This window comes from Leptonychotes weddellii, chromosome 1 (assembly GCF_054177405.1).
Source record: "Leptonychotes weddellii isolate Sample4059 chromosome 1, ASM5417740v2, whole genome shotgun sequence".
Taxonomy (NCBI): Eukaryota; Metazoa; Chordata; class Mammalia; order Carnivora; family Phocidae; genus Leptonychotes; species Leptonychotes weddellii.
This window is the reverse complement of record NC_138369.1, coordinates 124,065,559-124,087,235: the sequence shown is the minus strand read 5'-3', so window position 1 is coordinate 124,087,235 and position 21,677 is coordinate 124,065,559. Positions and strand designations below refer to the sequence as shown.

The 21,677-nt window shown below is 38.2% G+C and overlaps 1 protein-coding gene across 1 annotated transcript in view; it reads left to right on the top strand.

The window, feature by feature from the left end:
- GMNC (geminin coiled-coil domain containing) overlaps window positions 1-13,153 on the top strand; it is a 19,011-nt gene extending 5,858 nt beyond the window's left edge. The window contains exons 2-5 of the mRNA XM_081814147.1: window positions 7,524-7,698; window positions 9,385-9,473; window positions 10,832-10,948; window positions 12,533-13,153. Of these exons, the coding sequence (XP_081670273.1) occupies window positions 7,524-7,698; window positions 9,385-9,473; window positions 10,832-10,948; window positions 12,533-13,153 (1,002 nt within the window). The remainder of the gene's footprint in view (window positions 1-7,523; window positions 7,699-9,384; window positions 9,474-10,831; window positions 10,949-12,532) is intronic.
- The last annotated feature ends 8,524 nt before the right edge of the window (window positions 13,154-21,677 follow it).

Here is a 21,677-nt window from a genome sequence, read left to right as displayed (position 1 = left end):
CACGGGGTGCACGTACCCCTTTGGATCACTACATTTGTATCTTTGGGGTAAATACTCAGTAATGCAATTGCTGGGTCATATGGTAGCTCTATTTTCAACTTTTTGAGGAACCTCCATACTGTTTTCCAGAGTGGCTGCACCAGCTTGCATTCCCACCAATAGTGTAGGAGGGTTCCTCTTTCTCAGGTTGTTTTTTGAATGTATAAATGCTTCCACTGACTAGAGGTTGGCATTATGCTTTCATTTTGTGAAAAAGAAATGTGCAAAACAGAGTTTGGCTAGAAATAACCAAATTTCATTATTACAAACTTCAAGTTTCTTTGATTTGACTATGAGTAAGGTGATTTTTGTCACAAATTATTGGGTTAATAAGAAACCAGTTAACATTTTATAGATTATGGATTTCAAAAATATGGAACTTTAAATTCACTATAGCTTAACATTTTGTATGTAAATATATTTCTTTGTCTTCTGTTCATGAAAGATGTCACAATATTGCAGATTCTCTGATAATTCCAGGGCTAGAAGGAATCCAGTCCCAGCTGTCCTGTTTTGCTATTACACTCTGAACTAAGCTTTTTGAAGAAACCAGGCAGTGATGTCCTTATTTCTATTATCTTCAGGATAAAATTGGATGCCATGGTCACTGCCAATTCACCTTTCTGGTTTTCAATGCCTCATCAGCAATTCATCTACCAACCACTAGATCAAAAATCCTTAAGAGGGATTTCAGGATCAATAAAGGCTCTGAAGCCTAGTTTATGAAAATACTAGTGTAACAAGCATAAATTCCTTTTTTTGAAGATTTATTTATTTGATTGAGAGAGAAAAAGAGAGAGAGAGAGCGGGAGCATAGAGAGGGCAGCAAAAGGAAAGAGAACTTCAAGGAGACTCCAGGCTGATCTAGATCCGAGATCATGACCTGAGCCCAAACCAAGAGTTGGAGGCTCAACTGACTGAGTAACCCAGGAGCACCAGAAATTCCTTATGTTTCAAATCACAGCCAGATGAACATATCTCTGATGTATAGTAATTATAATAAGTCATTATTTTCATTTTTTCTAATGTGGTTGGAGTAATGAGGAGTAGAGTTGTATTTGGTTTTTTGTTTGTTTGCTTGGGATTCCACATCTCTAACCTTTGTAGTAATGTAAATTTAATTTCATTGTTTTGTGTGTATTTTTATACTGGTGTTGAGATAATTTTATTCCAATTTGGCCAGACAGGTTATCACAGAGCAGAGTTTCCCTCCTAGTGCACCAAGGCATGATGAGTTAAAGCCCTGGGAGATATTGGTGACCCGTCCTCAGGGTGGCCTGACAGCGTCTAGAAGAAATGGAAACCCCCAAGCCTGTCAGGATAAACCTCAATTATTTATTCCAGCATGCCCACAAATATTATTTTCAAGTGCATTTTATTGGAAAAGCCAGAAAACAATGCTACAGAGTGCAGGAAAGGCCTGCTTCACTTTGTACAGTGAACACAGATCTTTATCCTTTTGCTAGTTATCCCTCAAATATGACATAAATAGTTAATATTTGAAAAATCTACCCTTAGACTTGAGAATCTTCAAATCTGTGAATATTATTATAGTGTATGATCTGCCTTAACATAATACAACCAAATACAACTGAAACATTAAGCAATCACTTAATGAATCAATAAATAAAGGGTTAAAGCTGGTTATAAAGCTATTAAAATAAATTCTGGCTGGAACAACCAGAAAGTAGTATCATAAATTTTTATCTCCTTGCCCCCCCCCCCCCCCACTTAGCTCTAAACTACACAAATCTAGTCAGGCCCTAATTAAATATTTCACTCTTTAATTTGTTCAAGGCCTTTCTCTTTTCTGGCTAATAACCTGATATAATTTTCTTAAACCTATTTTGTTCCTTTTCTGTTGCCAGAATTAACCGTTGACTTTCTTTTGTATAAATACCTTTGTTCATGTAGAAACAGATTTACCATGGCATGTTATTGCATGTGCATGGTTACTAGAAGCTCTGCTGCCTGTGGCTGGTAGGTAGTAGGCAAGACTCTGCTCAAATCAGCATGATTGATTTCCACACATAATTCTGGAAGGGTAAAACTCAAAACTATGCCTCAATGAACTAAACATGTCATGGTTCTCCAGACTTGCTAAAATAAAATATGCAAGGAGTAAGTCTCCCAGTGTAAATCATCTACTGAACTGAATTTTCTCTAAGAGTTCTGCTTTTCTTTCCTGACATGTGAAAGCAGAAATACAATCTTTTTTATTGCCTGGAGATTCAGCTGTTGAAGCTATAGGGAAAGGCCATGTTTGTAAAGAGAATTTCTATATTTTTTTTTTATTATATATGCTACTGAATTCACTAATGAGGTAATCAAATAAAGTGTCCTCCAGGGGTGAAATAAAAGAACATTCCATATGCCAATCTGTTTATTTCCTTGGTCCACCACTGATCACACACTACCCTTTCCTGTCTGCAGACTTGGTTTGTGTGCAGGTCAAATTACCTTCTATTTTATTATTTCTTTGCCCTGGCAGGAGGTAGTACCCCAATTCAACAATTGGGCTGTTATTAGCTACCTCCCTTTTAACACCATCTCTTCAGCCACAATACAAAAGACAGTTTTTACTGATCTTATTGTTTATAGAAGAAAAAATAATCACCAAGAAGTTGCACCTCTTTCTTTCAAAAACGTGAATAAAAAATGGCCAAAGGATTTCACATTATTGCTTACTTGACTCATTGAAAAAAAAAAAAAAACAAACCTTCAAATAAACAAAAAAAATAAGGCTTATACCCAAGCAGTGCATCTTTTGTTTTAAAATTTTATTTATTTAGGGCACCTGGGTGGCTCAGTTGGTTAAGCTACTGCCTTCAGCTCAGGTCATGATCCTGGAGTCCCGGGATCGAGTCCTGCATCAGGCTCCCTGCTGAACAGGAAGCCTGAGGTGGGGCTCCTGCGACTGAACCACCCAGAAGCCCCCCCTCCCAAGGAGTAGATCTTAAATAAAAAGATACGCTTAAATCAGATCTTAAGGATTTGGAAAATTTTCCATCGGTTTATGATTTCAGGTAAGCTTTATCTTCTGACTTATGTTCAATTATCAATAGCTTTTCACGGTTTAACTTTAGGGATCCCCTTACACCATATACACTCCCATTCCCACTAAGCTAAAGTAGCTAATGATTTCTGAAATGTCTCTGTGCTAAAATCCATCAAAGACTTTTAAAAAATATGTTTAGCTCTCAAAAAATCTGTTTAATAAATGTAGCTTTTATTTTCAGTTATTTTTAGCAGGCAAGACACAGCAGCATTTAGGTTCAGAGAATCTTCTACATATAACAATATGGGCTGCTATTTGTGACTTAGGCAGTGAATTTGGAGTTTTCACGCATTAGTGGTCAGCTTTTTAATAAGCTTCTCAGATACATAATTTTTCCTTAATTTACCATAGGAGCTGAGAATTTAGAGACCATGATAATATAGCCCCAGGTGTTTCAGGCTCAGAGAGTAGAACAGACAGCAGGTATATTTGGACCCAAAGCCTACGCCCTTTTGTTTCATGTCATGTTTGCTCAGTTGCCCACTTTGTGTCATTTTTAAGGTCAAGAGATCGTATCTTCCAGAGGTTCACATATCCAATTTATGAGTTTCCAAAAACAAAACAACTCAGTTCTCCTTTTCCTTCCCCTGGCTCTCATCAAAAAGATGATTAGGATTTTCTTTGCCATCAGCAAGATCATCAATTCTCATAACCTAAACGGGTTTTTATCTGTTTCCCCCATCATCTCAGGGTCATATTGCCAGGGTATCCCCACCCCTTGTGCCACCCGCATTTAGTCACTCGTTGAAATGCGTCATGTCGTGTAACCCTGTGTAAGACCCATGAGTCCTGCAGGCAGTGATCCTCAAAGCTGGTATTATTCACTTAAAAATGCTTGTGAACAAGCAGTGTGAACAGGAGAAAGGGTATCGATCAAGTCTGGTGTCTTCCTCCTCTTCCTCTTCTATTCCTTCCTTAATGTCAGACACAGAACACTTCAGGAGCATTTGCCGTGTTAGCCATTGCTAAGTTTTTTGGATGCTGAGTACAATCCAGTGCAAAATGAATAAAGGTCAAACTGGTTTAGAAAGAGGACTATGAAAGCCAGATTCTGAAGTTTTTCTCAATCCCTACACGATGCCCGCATTAGTTTGCTAGGGCTTCCAGAACCACAGATGAGATGGCTTAAACAACATTTTCTCACATTTCCGGAGGCTGGAAGTCTAAGACCAAGGTGTCAGTGGGGTAATCAGTTTCTCCTGAGGCCTTTCTCCTTGAGGCAAATGGACACCTTCTGGCTGTGTTCTTACATGGCCTTTTTTTCTGGGTACGTCATCTTCCCGGGTCTCTTCCTCTTCTTACAAGCACCAGTTTTACTGGATTAGGGCACCACCCTTATGATCTCTTAACCTTGATTCTCTCTTTAGAGGCCCTATCTCCAAATACAGTCACATTCAGGGTTGGAGATTCAACCTGCAAATCCTGAGATAATATTACTCAATCCGTAAAAGTGCCCATTACAGGAATTGCTATAATGTGCAGTGAGAAAAAATAAAATAGAATTATGATAGTTAAGAGCAAGGATGCTGGAGCCAGAGGTTCAAATCCAGAGTCTGCTACTTGCTAATTGTGTAATCATCGGTCATGTTTCTTAACTTCAGTGCTTCATTCATCATCCACTGAAACAGGGACAATAAGAGCACCGGACCCCTAGGTTATTGCCAGTTGAAATAAGAGTTGGCTATTAGTAGTAGATGGATGGTTTTAAAAATGATATTACTCTTTTTTCTCCTGTGGATTATAACATCATAGGAATCGTGAGAATAAAATGCAAGAGAAAAGATGGGGGGGGAACCAAATACTTTGAGAAGTATTTTTCTTAATTGTAATAACTTATTCTATATAATCGTAGTTGTGAAGATAGGACCAACACAGACACAGACACTTTAGGTTCTTAAATTTGTAGCTTAATTAATTCTTTATTGAACACCCATGACAGGTTAGGAATAGTTCCAGGCACTTTGGAGACAACATTGAACAAAATGGATAGGAACGGCTCTTCCCCCGAAACTTTCATTCTAGAATGGATACAGATCATCTTCACATTTCACACCCACTTCAGGAGTTGAGGAAAATTAGATCTATCAAATAGTAGGAAAAAAGCCAATCAATTCACAACGTCATTCAGTAATTTGGTATTGATCACGTGGCCAGGAAATACACAGGAACAGTATTAAGTCTGGGGGCTGCTGCATCTGCACCCCAAGTGCTGCTCTGATCCCTGAGACCCTGCTTTAGGCTTTCTCCGACCCGAACGCCCTGGCGGGCAGGACCAACCAGTCCGCCCCGCCCTGCCCGGGGAGCCGGGTTCGCCCCGTCGGGCCGGCCTCGCGGTCCCCTCCCACCCCAACTCCCCGCAGACCGCGGGCAGAGAGCAGGCACCGAGCGGGCGCCGCGCGGGTTTCGAAGCCGCACAGCGCACCGGGACGCTGAGCGCCGCGGCAGGTCTCAAGGTCCCCGCGCGGCGGTCGCCGTGAGTGCCAGTGACTTTGGCTTCAGGTCTCCTGACCCACGTCACCAGTTTGACAGCCTCGCACCAAATCAGAGGGCGGCGCTCGCCGGGAGTCCCCGGCGTCACTGGGAGCTCCCGCAGATTAGAACTCGCCTCTCCTAGCTCCTCCCCTCAGTCCCATTTAAAGCTCCCACTGGCTTTCCGAAAAATTGAGGGCTCAGTTTCTGCAACGCCTTCTTCCACTGCAAGATGGTAAGTGAGGAGCCGGCGTTTAGGTAATGCGCTGGGGAAACCTGGGGGCTCTGAGAGCTAGTAAGCTTTGCATTTATAATTTCTTCCGCCTTGGATGCAAGATTTCTCTGCTACCTGCCCATTAAAAGGGCCTTCTCTGCTGCCCCATCTGCTTTTGCTTCTCCCCTATCTTCTCTCTCTCTCTCTCTCTCCCCCTCCCTCCCTCCCCCCCCATTCCCCATCTCTCTCATCCTTTCACCCTCTGTGTTATTTCTACTCTCTGTACTTTCTCTCAACTTTCTTTCCCTCTATACTTGCACTCACTTTTCTTTCCACCTGTTTCCTCTAGATTATGTGCATATTTGCAAACACTTGGATTTGAGTTAGTCTAAGAGTATTTGAGATTTGTTTTCTTCTCAGGTGTCAATTGCATAATAGTTCAGATTTGATTTCAATAATAACCTCAGGGAAAGAGCCTATGAACATGCTTTTAGAATAAAAGAAAATAGTCCTTGATAAACTTTGGGCTGAATTTCTTTGGTTTGCACTGCCCAAGCTGGACTTGCTTCAAGACTGGATTTTTTCAAAACGTACTGGGAATATTAACAAATTGTGACTTAATTAACTTTCTCCGTGTTATTTTATTATTATTATTATTTATTTTCTCTCTGTTTATATTATGCCCAAGAAAGTCCTCAAGTCAACAAAGGACTTGTAGTGGTCAAAAAGAGTTTGTCCAAAGCTGGGCTCTGCTGAAATGAATGGCTTTTTACCTGATTAAACATTGACAAATAATTAAGAATGGGCTGTTGTACAAATTAACCCAGGAAGGCTGCATACCTGCCCCTGCTTGGACATTTGGAAAGAGTGTGTGTTTGAAGTTTAAGGAGTCGGGGGCAGGAGCGTGTTCACTGGCTCAGAACACAGTGGAGAATACATGCCAGGCAGTTAGTAGTGGCAAGATAACTTTGGAAGGGCATAGAGACCTAGTGCTGGAGAGACCTAGAGCCTGCTGTCTCAGCTGACTAACATATTTCAGCTTTGATGATATGTTTACTTGGAGTGACTATATGTGACCGTGCTTGGGGTTAGGAGCAAAATGTATTTAGTTATCTCTGGAATATATCTATATGTCTATATATCCATATCAAACCATTTGGACCACTGTAGGATCCAGCAGCATTTAAAGCCAGAGGAAGGAGGAAGGAAGGAACCGGGCAAGTTTATAATTGAGAAACTAAGAAGCTAAAATAAGGAGATTTCCTTATATGTCATGTTCAGTCCATTTCAGCCTTAGCATTCTGGGCTCTTTGTCTTTCAAGGCTATTAGAAATATAATTAAGGTATTTGCTAGAAAGAGCTAAATAGTTCTTACATCTTTCAATCAGTAAGTAGAATTCCTTTTACTTAGATCCTGGATAGCCTGTTAGATGACTCAGTCATGGCAACAGAAAATACTCTTGGATATTTACAAATTTGGTCCATCCAATACTAGCCTGTTCTTTGCTGGGAGGTCCTAGGGAAGGTACTGGGTAAACCAAGATGCTGATTCCCTTTTAGTAATTATGTATTTTGACCACTTGAATTAATCCGGAATCTATGCTTAACACCTGTACTGTTTTTGATTCATTGCATGTAATTTGTGCCCCTTTCTCCCATCCTTATTCCACTCCAAATCCCAATCACCCCATCTCCTGGGACCCTCCCCACCCCCGCCCCAATCCCTCATACTGACTTCCACAGAACACTGTTCTGCCCTGCCAAGACCAGTACTTTGTAGGAGGCCAGAGCTATAATTGCCCGTATTCCACTACAACGTCAGAATCTAGTGTTGACGTTTCCACGGAGACTTGGGTCTCTTTCTGGGCTGCTGGTCTCCTGGACAACAAAGAGCCCCAACAAGCACCACAGGCACAGGGTAAGTTCTGCTCTTCTGCTTTCCTGGTAGGTCTGAAGCCCTTTTCCAGCACCCATAGTTGCAAAGCATCATGGCCTAGAACCCTGTAGAAGAAGAGATTCTATGGGAAGTTGAAGAAAGCCCAAAGACTCCTGCATTTTACAACCTAAATAACCTGCTTTTCTATACTTGCCAGATAGTGAAAATGGGAATTATCCCCTTGTCCACTGGACAATATGTATTTCTCCCCACACTTAACGGTTCCTGGAGACTTCCAACCCACTGAAGGATTTTGGGTTGGGTCAAAGTTTTATAAACAATACTGTGAGATGCTTTTGGAGTCAAGATACCAGTTGGACCATTTCTTTTGGAATTCAGGAAAGTTTCCCTGGGTATAAGAGAGAAGCAAGGAAAACCACTAACTTACTCTTTTATTTCCTAAGGAAGTCCCATGAACGATGTCCTATAAGTGGAAAAAAAAAATTATTCCTTTTTGCCCAAAGAAGACTTCAACTTTGGAGGGAGAGATAACCCTGTGATGGAAAATTATGTATTAATTATCACCTGAGGCTGAGTAAATAGTATTTATAAATATTAAAGGAATTTATATATTAACACTCTGGTTTCTAGAAAAACTGGTAGGCACTTCAGAATTAAGTATCTATCTGTATTCCTGGTTCTACCACATTATTTTGTGTATGTGTGAATTTGAGAAAAAACAAACAAAAAGCCCCAAAATATTGAAACACACTTATATGTCAGGAAGGGAGTTGTTCAATTTCAGCTTTCTACCACAAACAACAGAGAAGACAGAATGCCCAAGAATATGAAACCAAACTGTATAAAATTTGATTTCTGTCTCCTTACTCATCATTCTAATTTAGTCAAAAATATTTCAGTAATATGTCAGTTTCAGTGGAGATGGGCAAGAGGCAGACTGTACTACATGAGGAAAATAAAATAAAAGTAAACCAATATAGCATGCCCACGCATAGTTTTTATTCATAGTTATAGTTTGCTATCAAATATGGAAGAAAAAAAAACTCTACAAAAGCATGAAAGATATACAAATGATGACATTTGAAATACATGAGTTCAGGGTACAGTTTTGAGATTTTCATCAAGGTCTTCAGAGAAGCAAGGTCCAAATTATTTTAAAGTAGGAAGTGCTACCACTTATAATTCTGAATACACTCCATCAGTTTTAACTGGCAAGCAAACAGGCAGAGATTTTCATCTGGGGAAAAAATGGTAGCATCAAGAATAGCATTTGATTCTAGAGCTAAACACTACAAGCACTAAATCTTAGAAAATAAGATAGAAACTTGGAAAACATAGTGGAATTGCAATGTTATGCCGAGTGGGGGAAGGATCAATAAATATTTGAGTGAATTCATAGTGCAGATAGGATGGTTTTTGTAAATTTAGCCAGTGGGAATTTATATGTAAGGAAGAAATGTGACCTCTTAGCTCCTAAAAATTCACCCCTTCAGCCATTTTGGCATAAAGTCTATAAGTATTTGTCTTTCGTAGCATGTTTATCCCTTCTGAAGGGCTTTAAATATGTTGTTTCTTGTGTAGAGGCAATAGCTATTTTTAGAAAGGTAATTGAATCTATTAAACTGTCTGAAATCCTTCAGTGAGCGCTGTATTACACAAAAACTGCAAGTGTGTTTTCTCAATTATCCATTTGGTATTTTCACAAAGAATCATCCAGTGACTCCGGTTTCCCTGTTCCTAACTCATGTTCGTGGGAAGAGGCTCAGCTTTCCTCCCAGCTCTACAGAAACAAGCAGGTATGTGTAGATCATCAGAACCCTGAGACTGGACCGACGTGCTCTATGTAGTCTATTCTTCTTCTTTTTTTCTTTTTAGTTTTCTGTTTAATGTCTTTTTTTTTTTTTGAGTTAGTTTCAGGTGTATAACATAGTGATTCAACTTCTCTATACATTATAATCATCGCAAGTATGGCTACCATCTGTCACCATACAACATGACGACAGTATCGTTAACAGTATCCCCTATGCTACCTTTTATTCCCGTGACTTATTCACTCCATAACTAGAAGGCCGTACCTCCCTCTCCTCCTCACCCGTTTTGCCCATCCTCCTACCTTCTTCCCTCTGGCAGCCATCAGTTTGTTCTCTATAGTTATAGGTCTGATTCTGCTTTTTGTTTGCTTATTCATTTGTTTTGTTTATTAGATTCCACATATGAATGAAATCATATGGCATTTGTCATTCTCAGTCTGACTTATTTCAGTTCGCATGCAGTTTATTCTTAACATCGTCCCTTAATGTCACCTTGCTTCTTTTCCCTTGTTAAATTCATATGTTGACTTTCAGCTTAGAACCAAAGTGGATATATGTCCAGAGGGATGAATGTGAAGATAGGTGATCAGTGTCACAGGGAGAAACAACAACAGAGTCAACAACAATATCCAAAACCCTCTAGGAGAACCTAGAGTCAGGCCCTGACTTCATACATTGTAGTTATATGACCTCTTGAATCCTCTTTTACCTTACCTATGACACTGAAAGATTTATGCTGCCTTCCTCAGAGGGCTGTTGGAAAGACCAAATGATATACTGAATGTGATTGTATTTTTAATCCATAAACATAGCTCATCACTTGGAGAAGGGAGGATGATTATAAAGTTTTGCAAAGACTGCTTCATTTTCCATGTTTTATTTGTTGTTGTTCCTGACAGAGTAATTTAATCTAGTGGATATACAAACAGATCAATCTGAAGATGAGGGAAGCCAACCCCTCCCCCTTGTTTTTCTTCTTTTCTTAACGTGCAAGGAAGGAGTCCAGTGAAATCTTTCTAAACAACTTTTTCTATATTTAAACAGTTGCACGCAGCTCATTTTCCTACAGACCTTCCCGATTCCCTTGTGGTTACAATCTTAAAAGTCATATAATCTCTTCAAATACTTTGCAGTGAATAAAAATTTCAGAGCACAAAAATGAACAATGGGGTGGTAGGTGGGTGTAGATTGAATTTAGGCCTTAGAGGACAAGGGCCCCCTGAGGTTTGGTTCATAAATAGAATAATAATCAAGTTTAAGCAGGTTAAGGATCAGTGGCATTATTATAAGGTTACAAAGTCAATATAGTAGAAGGGCCTTCACCATTGTATGCTTTTTTGCAGCTCCAAGATACTCTGGTGCAGAAGGAAGAAGAACTTGCTAGGTTACATGAAGAGAATAATCATCTCAGACAATACCTGAACTCTGCTTTGGTTAAATGTCTTGAGGAAAAGGCCAAGGTATGTAACTATCCCCTTTATAAGAGCAAAGCAGTGATCTGAGAACAAAGACCATTTGGATAAAACTGCTTGATTAAATGTAGGAGGTGTATTGAACAGCATGGCTTCAAAGGCATTCATAGGCTAGATGGATTTTTCTGAAAGAAATATAGCACTTCCTCAAGAATTTTTATGTATCATTTCTTGGAAGTATCTAGACTGCATATTTTAGCCATTTATTACAAAAAGAGTTGCTTAAGAATCAAAAGACAGTCCAGAGAATTGCTAAGACAGCAGAGGTTAATGAAAAGACAGAGTTAAATGGATGGACCACTGGAGTGGGAATCAGATCTGAAAGACACTCTGTTCTTTTAATTATCTGCTTGACTTTTGGTAAATCTCTGTCACTTAGCTTCACTTACCTTCATCTGTAAATGCAGGAGCTAAAAGATCCTTTAAGAATCTCCCCAGCTCTAAAATGTTATGAATAGGACTGGAGCCCAGATCTCTTCACTGACAATTATATATTGCCAATTACATTATCTTTTAGTGAATGTTTTTTCTTATACTTTTAAAATGGACTATTTGTAACTCAAGGACAAATAGCTTGTCCACAATCTCTTTCTATTCTTCTTCCTTTCTTTTGGGTTTTGTATTTTTGTTTTCTTTTTGCCATTCTGTTATCATTATTGCTTTTGTCATCAATCTTTACCTTGCCGCTAGACAAGCTGCATTATTTGATATTATTTAATTTAAATTGATGATGCATCTTACCATTTTCACTGGAACTAACAGTTCAGAGAAAAAAGCGTACCATATCTGATTCCTTTACAATTTAGTTACAATCCAGTCAGCTTTGTTAAGAAAAGGAGCACATTTCACAGTTATTAGCTTGGGCTCCTAACTCCAGCCACCATTTTATAAAAAAGGACATGTATTAAATTAGTAAATGATATTGATTAGGCAGGTTTTTTTCTCTCTTTTCCCCAGTTGTTCAAGATGTGGAATAATACATATCACATGAGAGTGCTATGAAAGTTAACAAAATAAGAAGAAGCAGTGTCATTGTTTCAATCAGTTGCTCTGTCTAGATTCAGATGACTTAGATTTAATTTAGGCTGCATGATCCTCAATAAGTCACATAGTGCCACTATATATGCCTGAGGCATATCCACTAAAGTGGATTTTATAAAATGAGATTACTATGCATGTAGTCAGTGTTCAATACATGATAGTCGCTATTATTGTCATTATTATAAAAATAATTACTTCCCTGAATTGAAAATTTAAAGACATTATTTCTTTCAATGTTTTTAAATGATTCGTAAATAACATGAATTGTGGTTTCCAGGTAGTTACTTGTCATTATAGATTTTAATTTAGAAATAGAAACCAATCCAATTACTTTTACATATGTGTGTGTGTGTGTGTGAGAGAGAGAGAGAGAGAAAGAGAGAGAGAGAGAGAGAGAATAGAATTTTAATCACATTTTCTAAGGAATTAAGGTGACTAATAAATATATGAAGGAGTTTTAATCAGACAACAGTAAAGAAAATGATCTTGGTTGACTATCTGACTGTATATTTTCAAATACTACTTCCTTAGAAATTGCTGTCATCAGATGAGTTTTCCAAAGCATGTGGACAATTCAGAAAGGGAAAGAGGAAACCCAAAGAGCAAAGATATTTTCCTCCTGAGATCCCCCATCACAAAAATGCCAAGAGAAACCTCTCTCGTGAGTTTGCTAACTGTGAAGAACAGCCTGGGCCCCCTGTGGACCCCTGGGTTCTTCAAACACTTGGGTTAAAAGACCTCAACACCATCGATGACACTTCATCAGCTAACTACAGTGCCCACTCCTCTCATCCCAGAAGAATTGCCAGCACATTTCCCCCATTTCTGGATGATGCAGTTGATTATGAAAATGTCCCCAGAGAGGATCTGCCAATTGACTATGGAGATGACCAAGCAACCCACTCACATAGCACTGCCAGGCACAGGGAAGATTTTCACTTCCTTTCTCAACTTTCAAATCCGCCAGGAGGGCTGCAAACTCCTCCTTACTATACTTCTGATGTGTCACCCAATAAAACAGAGATGGCCTTTTCCACATCCCTAAGCCCTCACTGTAATGTGAAAACTCATTCCTTCCACCAGGGACAAGCCTTTGTTTGTCGAGATGAGGAGGGAGGCTGGAAGTTTACCTGGGTCCCTAAGCAGTCTTAGTGACCCCCTTCTATCACAAAAGGCTGCCATAAACTCTGTTTACAACGAACCTCTCTTGCACTTGAACCTGACTATTTGGAACATGGAAGCTTTTGCCCCGACTGTCTCCTACCACTTTAAATGTCACTCTCAATTACCCACTTAAACCTGCAGAGAACAGCTTCCAAGAATCCATAATGAAACATGCCTACTCTTCTTTCACCTAAATTTTACTTGTTTGCACACCAACACCTGCTGTTGACTTCCTCCCTTCACCCTGTACCTGAAAAGGTATTTTCTGATTGCCTGAATATTCCTTTGAGGCCTCCATCTACGGTTCCAATTATAGCAAGTCTTAACAGCTTTTCTCCTTTCATCAAGCAGTTTAAATGTTCACAGCCTCCACCCTCGCACTTTTATCCTGTCCTGCTCCTCTTCATTTCTGAAAACTGCCTTTAGAGTGAACACTAATGTTGCTCCAGGTGCCTGTTATTGAGTGTTCAGATTGTGGGGGTGAGGTAGAAGCAAGGGTCTCTGGCCATCATCATTCCCAAAGACACAGTATATAGATGTGAGCAGGTAAGTGTCCCGTGGTGGAGTTGACAAAGAGCCTCTTCAAAGAGTTGTAACTCTACTGAATAAGAAATACTACTGATAAAAGATGAAAGAGAATTAAGAGGACTTCAAAAGGCGCCACGGTATATCAGCTTCTGTAGGCACCTAGCATTGCCTCTTTAGCCAACATGACTCAAACTAGAACATGTTTGAGGGACGTTTGGTAACAACAAGTCACCATCCGAATTGCCCAGATGCTGTCAAGCTTCTGGTACTGCAAGTATAGTCTAGCCCAGCTCTGCCGTTGTCTCCCTCATTCAGTCACTTATTCATCTAATCATTTTTTCATTCACTGGCCCATGCAAAATACTTGTACAACACCTACCATGCACCCGGGGCTGTGCTATGGGGTGGGGTGGTGATAAAATAAATGTGAGCAAGCTAGACCTTGTGGCCATCCTCATGAGACTTAGAGCCACTATTTTGCTGTGACCTTGAGAAACCCACTTCCCAAGTGTGAAGATTCAGTTTTCCTGGCTGCAGAATACAGAAGCTGGATGAGATCATCACTAACATTCTATAAACTGAGGCTGGGTCCATCAACTTTACTCCAACACTGCCATCCCAGCTCACTCTTCTCTTTAGTTTTGATAGACACTATAGGTATACTGGGTGAGATTGACATACAGTTTTTTTAAACGTGAGCCATTTGTAGTTGACACAAGAAACCATTGTCTGATCACAGTCTTCTTTTCCTGGTATGAGCCCATGTTGTAGGTTAATTCAGTCTAACTATGTGAGAGTAACTTGCATCTAACAAATAGAGACATTAATTTTTAAATAAGTGTGCATAAATTTAATGAAAATGTTGACATCAAAGATTTCTTTCTTTCTAAATAAAAAAAATATATTCTTAGTGTTCCTGTTAGTTCTCCTCAAGCTCCATATCTTTTGCGGAATAATTTACATATCAAAGATATGCACCTCTGGTTTTTTGGAGAAAAGTTCAGTTAGCGATAAAATCCACCATGTTGAACCTCTTTCCTGTTTTTCTGTTTTCCACCTCTCAATAAGTCATGTTGTACCATCGTGCCTGAAAACATGAGTGTGTGCCCTTTGGGATTCTTTGTAACCAAGACATGACTTTTGTTGTTTTTGCTATCTGGTTTTTCTTTATTTTGGTGATTGTGAGCCAGTAATCTGTTCAGAAAGTTTCCTTACCACCTAGTTTTCTTTATAATCCATGAAGGAGAATCTAAGATATTAACTAATATTACTCTCCAGAGTATTTTCATAACTTAGGAAGAGATAGAACACATTCTATTTTCTAAAAAAAAAAAAACAAAAACAAAAACAGTAACAAAGAAGTGCCTTTTACACTGCAGGATCTGTGCCCCTGGTGGGTGTAATTTATCTTTTTAAAATAACAAATTTAAGATAAGATTAAAGAATTAAAATTGGTTGTACTTTAATACCCTAGGAATCAAGACAGCAACATAACTACTTTAAAATTTTAAATGATCTAGCTGTAAAACAAAATTGATCATTCAACAAATATTTATTTTGCATTTTTGTGTGCTTTATCATGTGCTATGTACCATGAGGAAACACCCAGACTTCCCACAATGCATTTAGTAGAAACAGAGCCTCATAAAATGTAACCATTTTTAAATGAAACTTGGTCTCAGCCTGGTTTAAAGAAATTATAGTATACTTGTGATAAATTATGGTAACTTGCTCTGGCTTATACCATGGATGAAAGAAAATTACCACATCTTCTTGAGACTACCTATCTATAGACATTTGATACTCATTTGCATTATGTATAAAAATTCTTTTGTTGATGTTTGAGAAACTGAAAATTTGTCTCACCTAAGTATATGTTCTAACTATTATGGTTTTACCATGCCAATCCACTAAATCACAGTTAATATTTTATTAATGTAAAATGAGAAATAAAAACTTAATACTTGTGCTTGTGATGGATACCTTTATATTGTGTATAACATTTTCCAGTCATGGATTTTCTTCTCCTAGGTTTTAACCATGATCCTATTGATCTGTACCTTTTTTGTATGATGTGTATGGCCAGACCAATCTTCAGCATTTAAGATTGAAGGGTTCTTTTCCTTATCTAGGATACATTAATAAGGCTTTCAGATGTTAAGGGGCCTAAAGAGTCAAGTGCTTTGGGGGCACAGCAACCTAACCTCCCATAAAGACGAGTATCTGACATCAATTTTTAAAATTTGATGACATTTCCTATATTCTCTGATCATCTGAAAATAAAGCTTACTTGTATCTTGCTAATATCTGGAGAATAAGGGCACTTGAAAGCCTCAGTTATGCAGGTGACACTTAATGAATGGGATTAATTTAAAACTGCAGTGATGCTAAACTATAATCTTGAAAAACTGGAAGAAAAAAGAACTGAATCAATGGGCAAAAATTGTTCTATTTTATCTATTTCAGAAAAAAAGATTTTTTTTCAATGTGACAAATGAATTCAACAACCAACCTACATCATAGGTTCAAAGAAAAGTGTAGAATCTAGACACCCAGTGATAATTTTTTATATGCCTACTTCTTGTCTATAAAGTCAGGATACACAAATTTACATTTGTTTCAGTTTACCAAAAGATTCATGTGGGTAAATATTAGATGCATCATTTTCTCTTTATTTTTTATGAAACCAAATAAAGTTGGTTTACAAGCTATAGATGCATGACATAAGTATATTTCTTAACATATTTGTCATATTTTTATCTACATTTTTTGTTATGTGAGCAAAACCAGACATCCAGTTATAATTCTTATGATGGATATTCTATAAATGTAAAATATAATTTAACATTTAATATTTTAAGTGACTTTGATTTGTGATTTAAAATATTTCTAATCATATGTGAGTCAATTTTGTAATGAATCCATGTCTAATAAATAAATAAATGGCAAAAGCTTACTTGCTCCTACTTTTGTCCCTTATTTTAGAAATGTTTTTCAGTGAATTGAACAACAGACTAACAAATTTCTGCCACAAATATTATGCATAGAAACAATATGTTTCAGTGAATTGAACAACAGACTAACTCATTTCTGCCACAAATATTATGCATAGAAACAATATGTATTTTAATTTCCAAATAGTGGCAAGATTAATAATTGAGGTACTTACTCAAAAGATAATAGCCCATGTCCAGCTCTGCAGAAGATAAGGGATAAAATATGTGCTCAAACCAACTTGCCTATAAATGAGAGAAACATAAACATGTTTAATCAAAGCAAGGGAATAATTAGCTCTCATAACTGACAAGTCTATGCTTTAGCTATGGCTGGATCTAGGTGCTCGAAGAATATTGTCAGGAATCTGGTTTGGGATCTAAAAGAAGACTGATGAATAGGAACGGATTCTGGAAGGGTGTTGAGATAGTACTTGCTACACAAAAGCATGACAAACCAGGATGGGATAGGTAATGTAAATTTGAAGAGCAGCAAGCTATATCCCATAAGATGTTCTCTAGTTTTGTGACCTTCTCCTTGTCCTTCACACTGTAATTCCCCAAGATGAATAAAATACCTCGGTTAAATGTTCTAGTTACAGAGTCTGGCATATGAAAATCATGGGCAGATTTCCCCTAAGTTCACTAGATAGGCTGTATATCCCTAAGAGGAAGATTAATATTGATAGAAAATGGTTTGAGACTTGCATATCAGGCCAGAAACCCACTGCTATGTGGAGATTCTCCTATTACCAGTCATGGATAACCTGGCTTTTATTTAGTGTCCTTACAAGGATATTTGATTGATTTTTTTCTTGGAGAACATTACACCTATGCCTCCCTCACTTAAATGACCCTTGAATGTCATCAGGACAGGTTATTGGAAACATCAGGAAGAAGTAAGTATCTTGATCCCCATTTTACAGGTGAGAAAACTGGCTCTAAGTTTTTTATGGATCATGTTATAATAAGTAGTTGAGGCCCAAGGTAAACCCTGGCACTGACTTTGGGTCCAATTCTCTTTCTACTATGTCACACAATGATGATGTTTGGGACCAGTAAATGGGCTTACAGTCCTGTCTGTTACAAACTATTGTAGGTCTCAGAGCCAGGGGCCTGGAAGTATGGAGGGGCTCTGACATCTTTGCTTACATTCACTGGAGGGCTCACCTGGGTCCAGGTCTCTTAATCCTATCATTGCTAAAAGGGACTGTTCACAAGACACCTAATTCATCCTCTATCATTTCATTAAAAAAGAAGTGAATAAATTGAAAATTATTGCAGAAATTTGAGATAAAAAGGGTAGGATGGGAAAGGTATAATACTCATGATAAAAAGTATTAATATGCTTCTTAAGTGAAAAAAGTTGGATTAATGAAAAGAGAAATATCTCTTCCAATTGCTTCTGCTAATAGAAAGGCTTAATGTAGCACTTCATAAACAATGCTCATGCAGGCTCTCTCTTCTCCTCTTGTATGGGAAATAGATTTTATACCTGTTTGAGTAATTGCCTTACTCCCTTTCCTGGCAATCCTTTTAAGTATAACTCTAAGGGACAGTAAAGTAATTGAAGAAGCATATTTACAGTGCTGATCCCACTCCTAACACACAGGAGGCATTCAATACGCTCACTTTGGAAATCAGGGGTTAAATAATACCTTTTCAGGGAAACAGCAGATTTTTTTTTCCCTCATCTCTCTTCCAAGCTTATAATCTGAAATAATAAGGCACAGAAAGGGTGTTTCAAGGTGATTTCCTAATACCTAGTGGCTGGTCCCTCTGGGATGAGACCCAGGATTTCAGATCTATAACCATGAGCTTTCTAACGGTAATGTTTCCTCAGGGACCCCAATTTCTCTGAACCTGAGAGCAGAGGCCCTTTAATAAGTGTGCAGTGAGAAGTCAGAACCTCTTGTTTCATTCAGGCAAAAAGCCAGAAAACACCCCCCTTTTCATTTGGTCTCCTGTGATTTGCTACCTTACAGAAGCCACAAAGTCATTCTTCCATCCCTGGCACGCAGGGGAGTTGTCATGGGTGGAACAGGGGAGTGGCATCTGCACAGTGCAGCCCATGGTCCCATCCATTACAAGTTGTGTGCACCCCAGGAATCTCAGCCCCCTTCAGCAGTGGAGCACCATACTGCCAGAGCTTTAACCTTTCTTTCTCTTGCTTCTGAGGATCATAAATAGTTCACCCAGCCCATTCTAGGGTCCTCACTACACATTTCTACAATAGTTTTAATGAATATGCTGCTTTCTTTTGAAATGACAGAGGATGGATGGGGCTTCTTGTGAACCATCCTGTTAGCAACAATAGAAGAAAAAGGACTGGAGACCTACAATAGCCCTTTGACAAATGCAAATAGTATCCTCTCAAGGACCTTAGAGTGAGCTCTTAGGAGATTGTTTAGTATCTATGATAATTCTTAGAATTTATTCATGTCAGTAGGTAAGAATACAAAGATTCACACTCCCCTTTCTTATAGTGAAGTGATATCATGAACAAAGAGCTCTGCTCAACCAATCAGATTCCTTCACTCACAGCTGTATGACCTCAGAAATTCATTCAATCTTCCTTAGCCTTGAACAACATGGACATGAACTGCACAAGTCCACTTATATGCAGATTTTTTTGGATAACTATAGTACAGTACGAAAATGTGTTTCCTCATCCTTATGACTTTCTTAATAACATTTTCTTTTCTCTAGCTACTATATTGTAAGAATACTGTACATAATACATATAACATACAAAAGATGTATTAATTGACTTTATGATATTGGTAAAACTTCAGATCAATAGTAAGCTATTAGTGAAGTTTTTGAGGGGTCAAAAGTTGTACATGGATTTTCAACTATGCAGGGAGGTCAGTACCCCTAACTCCCATGTTGTTGAAAGGTCAAATTGTATTCACCTGTAAAATGGAGATAATGTTTGCTCTATCCCACAAATTTTTGAGTTAATCTTGTAATATTAAAAGATCACGTGTAAGTTAAGATTCAGTCATAAAAGTCCATTTCCATTTAATTTTTGAATGGGAAACTTCATACTTCATAAAATGCAACACTAAAAATCAGTTATACATATTTCTACTGATACACTTCAGTAGATACTCACTGTTTTCCTACTATGTTCAAAGTACAATTTTATGTTCTATGGCCCATGGCCCATGTCTTAAAAGAGTTTACAAGTTGGTAGTGGAAGGAAACTAGGAAAGGATTCATTGAACACTTGATGTCAAAGACATTCATTGGGTATAAAGTTAGAATTGCATCAGTAGAGGTAAAGGTAGGAGGAAAAAAAAAGAGAAGAAAATCTCAACAGGCAAAATATGAGGAATATTCAGAGAATGATGACTAGCCCAAGTGACTGCAGGGTAGATTTTTATAAAATAAAGTATCTCTTTTGGAATCCAGCAAAAATTTCCCTACAATGAAACATGCTGTAACCTCTAACAACGTTCTGTTAATAATAAAAGTAAGGTGAAACCTATAAAATCGAAAAAGGTAAGGACAATAACTTAGCTATATTATTTGCAACCTTAAAATCAACTCAGTCATCACCTTTCATGCTTATTTACAATGGTATTAGAATAGTAACTAGTAAGTGTCACTTTTTATAGATTTCTTTTAAAATGCTCTCAATTTCTTAAGACTGAGTCAGGCTGACCCTTCACAGACAAAGGTCCGGGGATGTAGGTAGTAGAAATTACCACTTGTCCCTGATTCATATCACCAGTTTGGTTTCAAAATCCTAAGTTTTTTGTTTGTTTGTTTAATAGGCTGTTCTAAACTTTCTTTGAAGATCTTAAATGTGCTGCACATGTAACATGAGGACTAGGGAGAATATATAGTGATAGTCATTATATTTTTGGAATCTTCACTGATAAGAATGCCTACCACAAGCACTTTCCCATTAAAATTAAGGTAAGGGAATTTCCCCCTTGGAGCTAATGTAGGTATGGAAGAGAATCATGTAAAGATTAAAAAACACAAGTGAGAAAAAAGATGTGAACTTTTGCTTCTTGGATAGACACTGGCTGCCGCAGTATGATCTTGCATGCGAGGGAAATGAAAGAGGAGGCAGCAGAGCAACTGGACTCCCAATGTTGTTCAAGGGAAAGGGATTCCTGGGGGGTTGATCCACATGGCAGAAGCTGCTGAGTTTGAGATCTCCATCTCCTAAGCAATGGACGTGAGAGGCAAGAGACTCTAGGTTAGACATCTGGTGGTATGAACTGAAGTTAGAGGAAGAGGGTTTGTTAGAAGGGATTAAGTCAAAGCTGTACAGAAGTTCTTCTCCCCTAGAAAGTCCACATAAATATATCCCACAAGGAGCATTACATACAATTTACTGTCCAATCTGTGACTTCTTTAGAGTGATAAATACTAACCTGGAAGGAATATCGGGACAAGAGATATAACCTTACTCTCTTGCAACCAAACCAGACATATGTCCAAAATATATAGAAAAATCAACATTTGGATGTCTGCATAGAGGACATAGAGGACAACAACAGGCAGTCATATGATCCAGGAAAGCAGCAACTATGAATAATCATAGGCTAAACCTCATCTGGTTATGTAGATATGTACCCAAATTAAAAGAAGAAAGCAAGAGCAGCTCTCCCTATTCTAAAGTGCCTTGAAGTTTAGCCTACATTTTCATGAACCTGGACTTATTTTCATGAACAAAAATGACCTAAAACTGATGAGATCCACCCCCAAATGGAAAAGGTAATTCAGTGCAACAAGGCTGAAACCATCAAAAGGGAAAAATAAAGCTACATCATCTCAATACTTCAATGAGTTCTTGTCTCCCAGTAAACGATTTGCAAGTGTTTGTGGGGAGCGAAAAGTAAGTTGAACAGAGAAATACTATAGGCTCTTTTGAAAATAACAGGGGCTCATTTGTAGCTGGTAATCAAAATGTATAGTAAAATAAATATAGGTTACAATGCACCTTTCTTCTGCATTGATCAAGTGTTTAG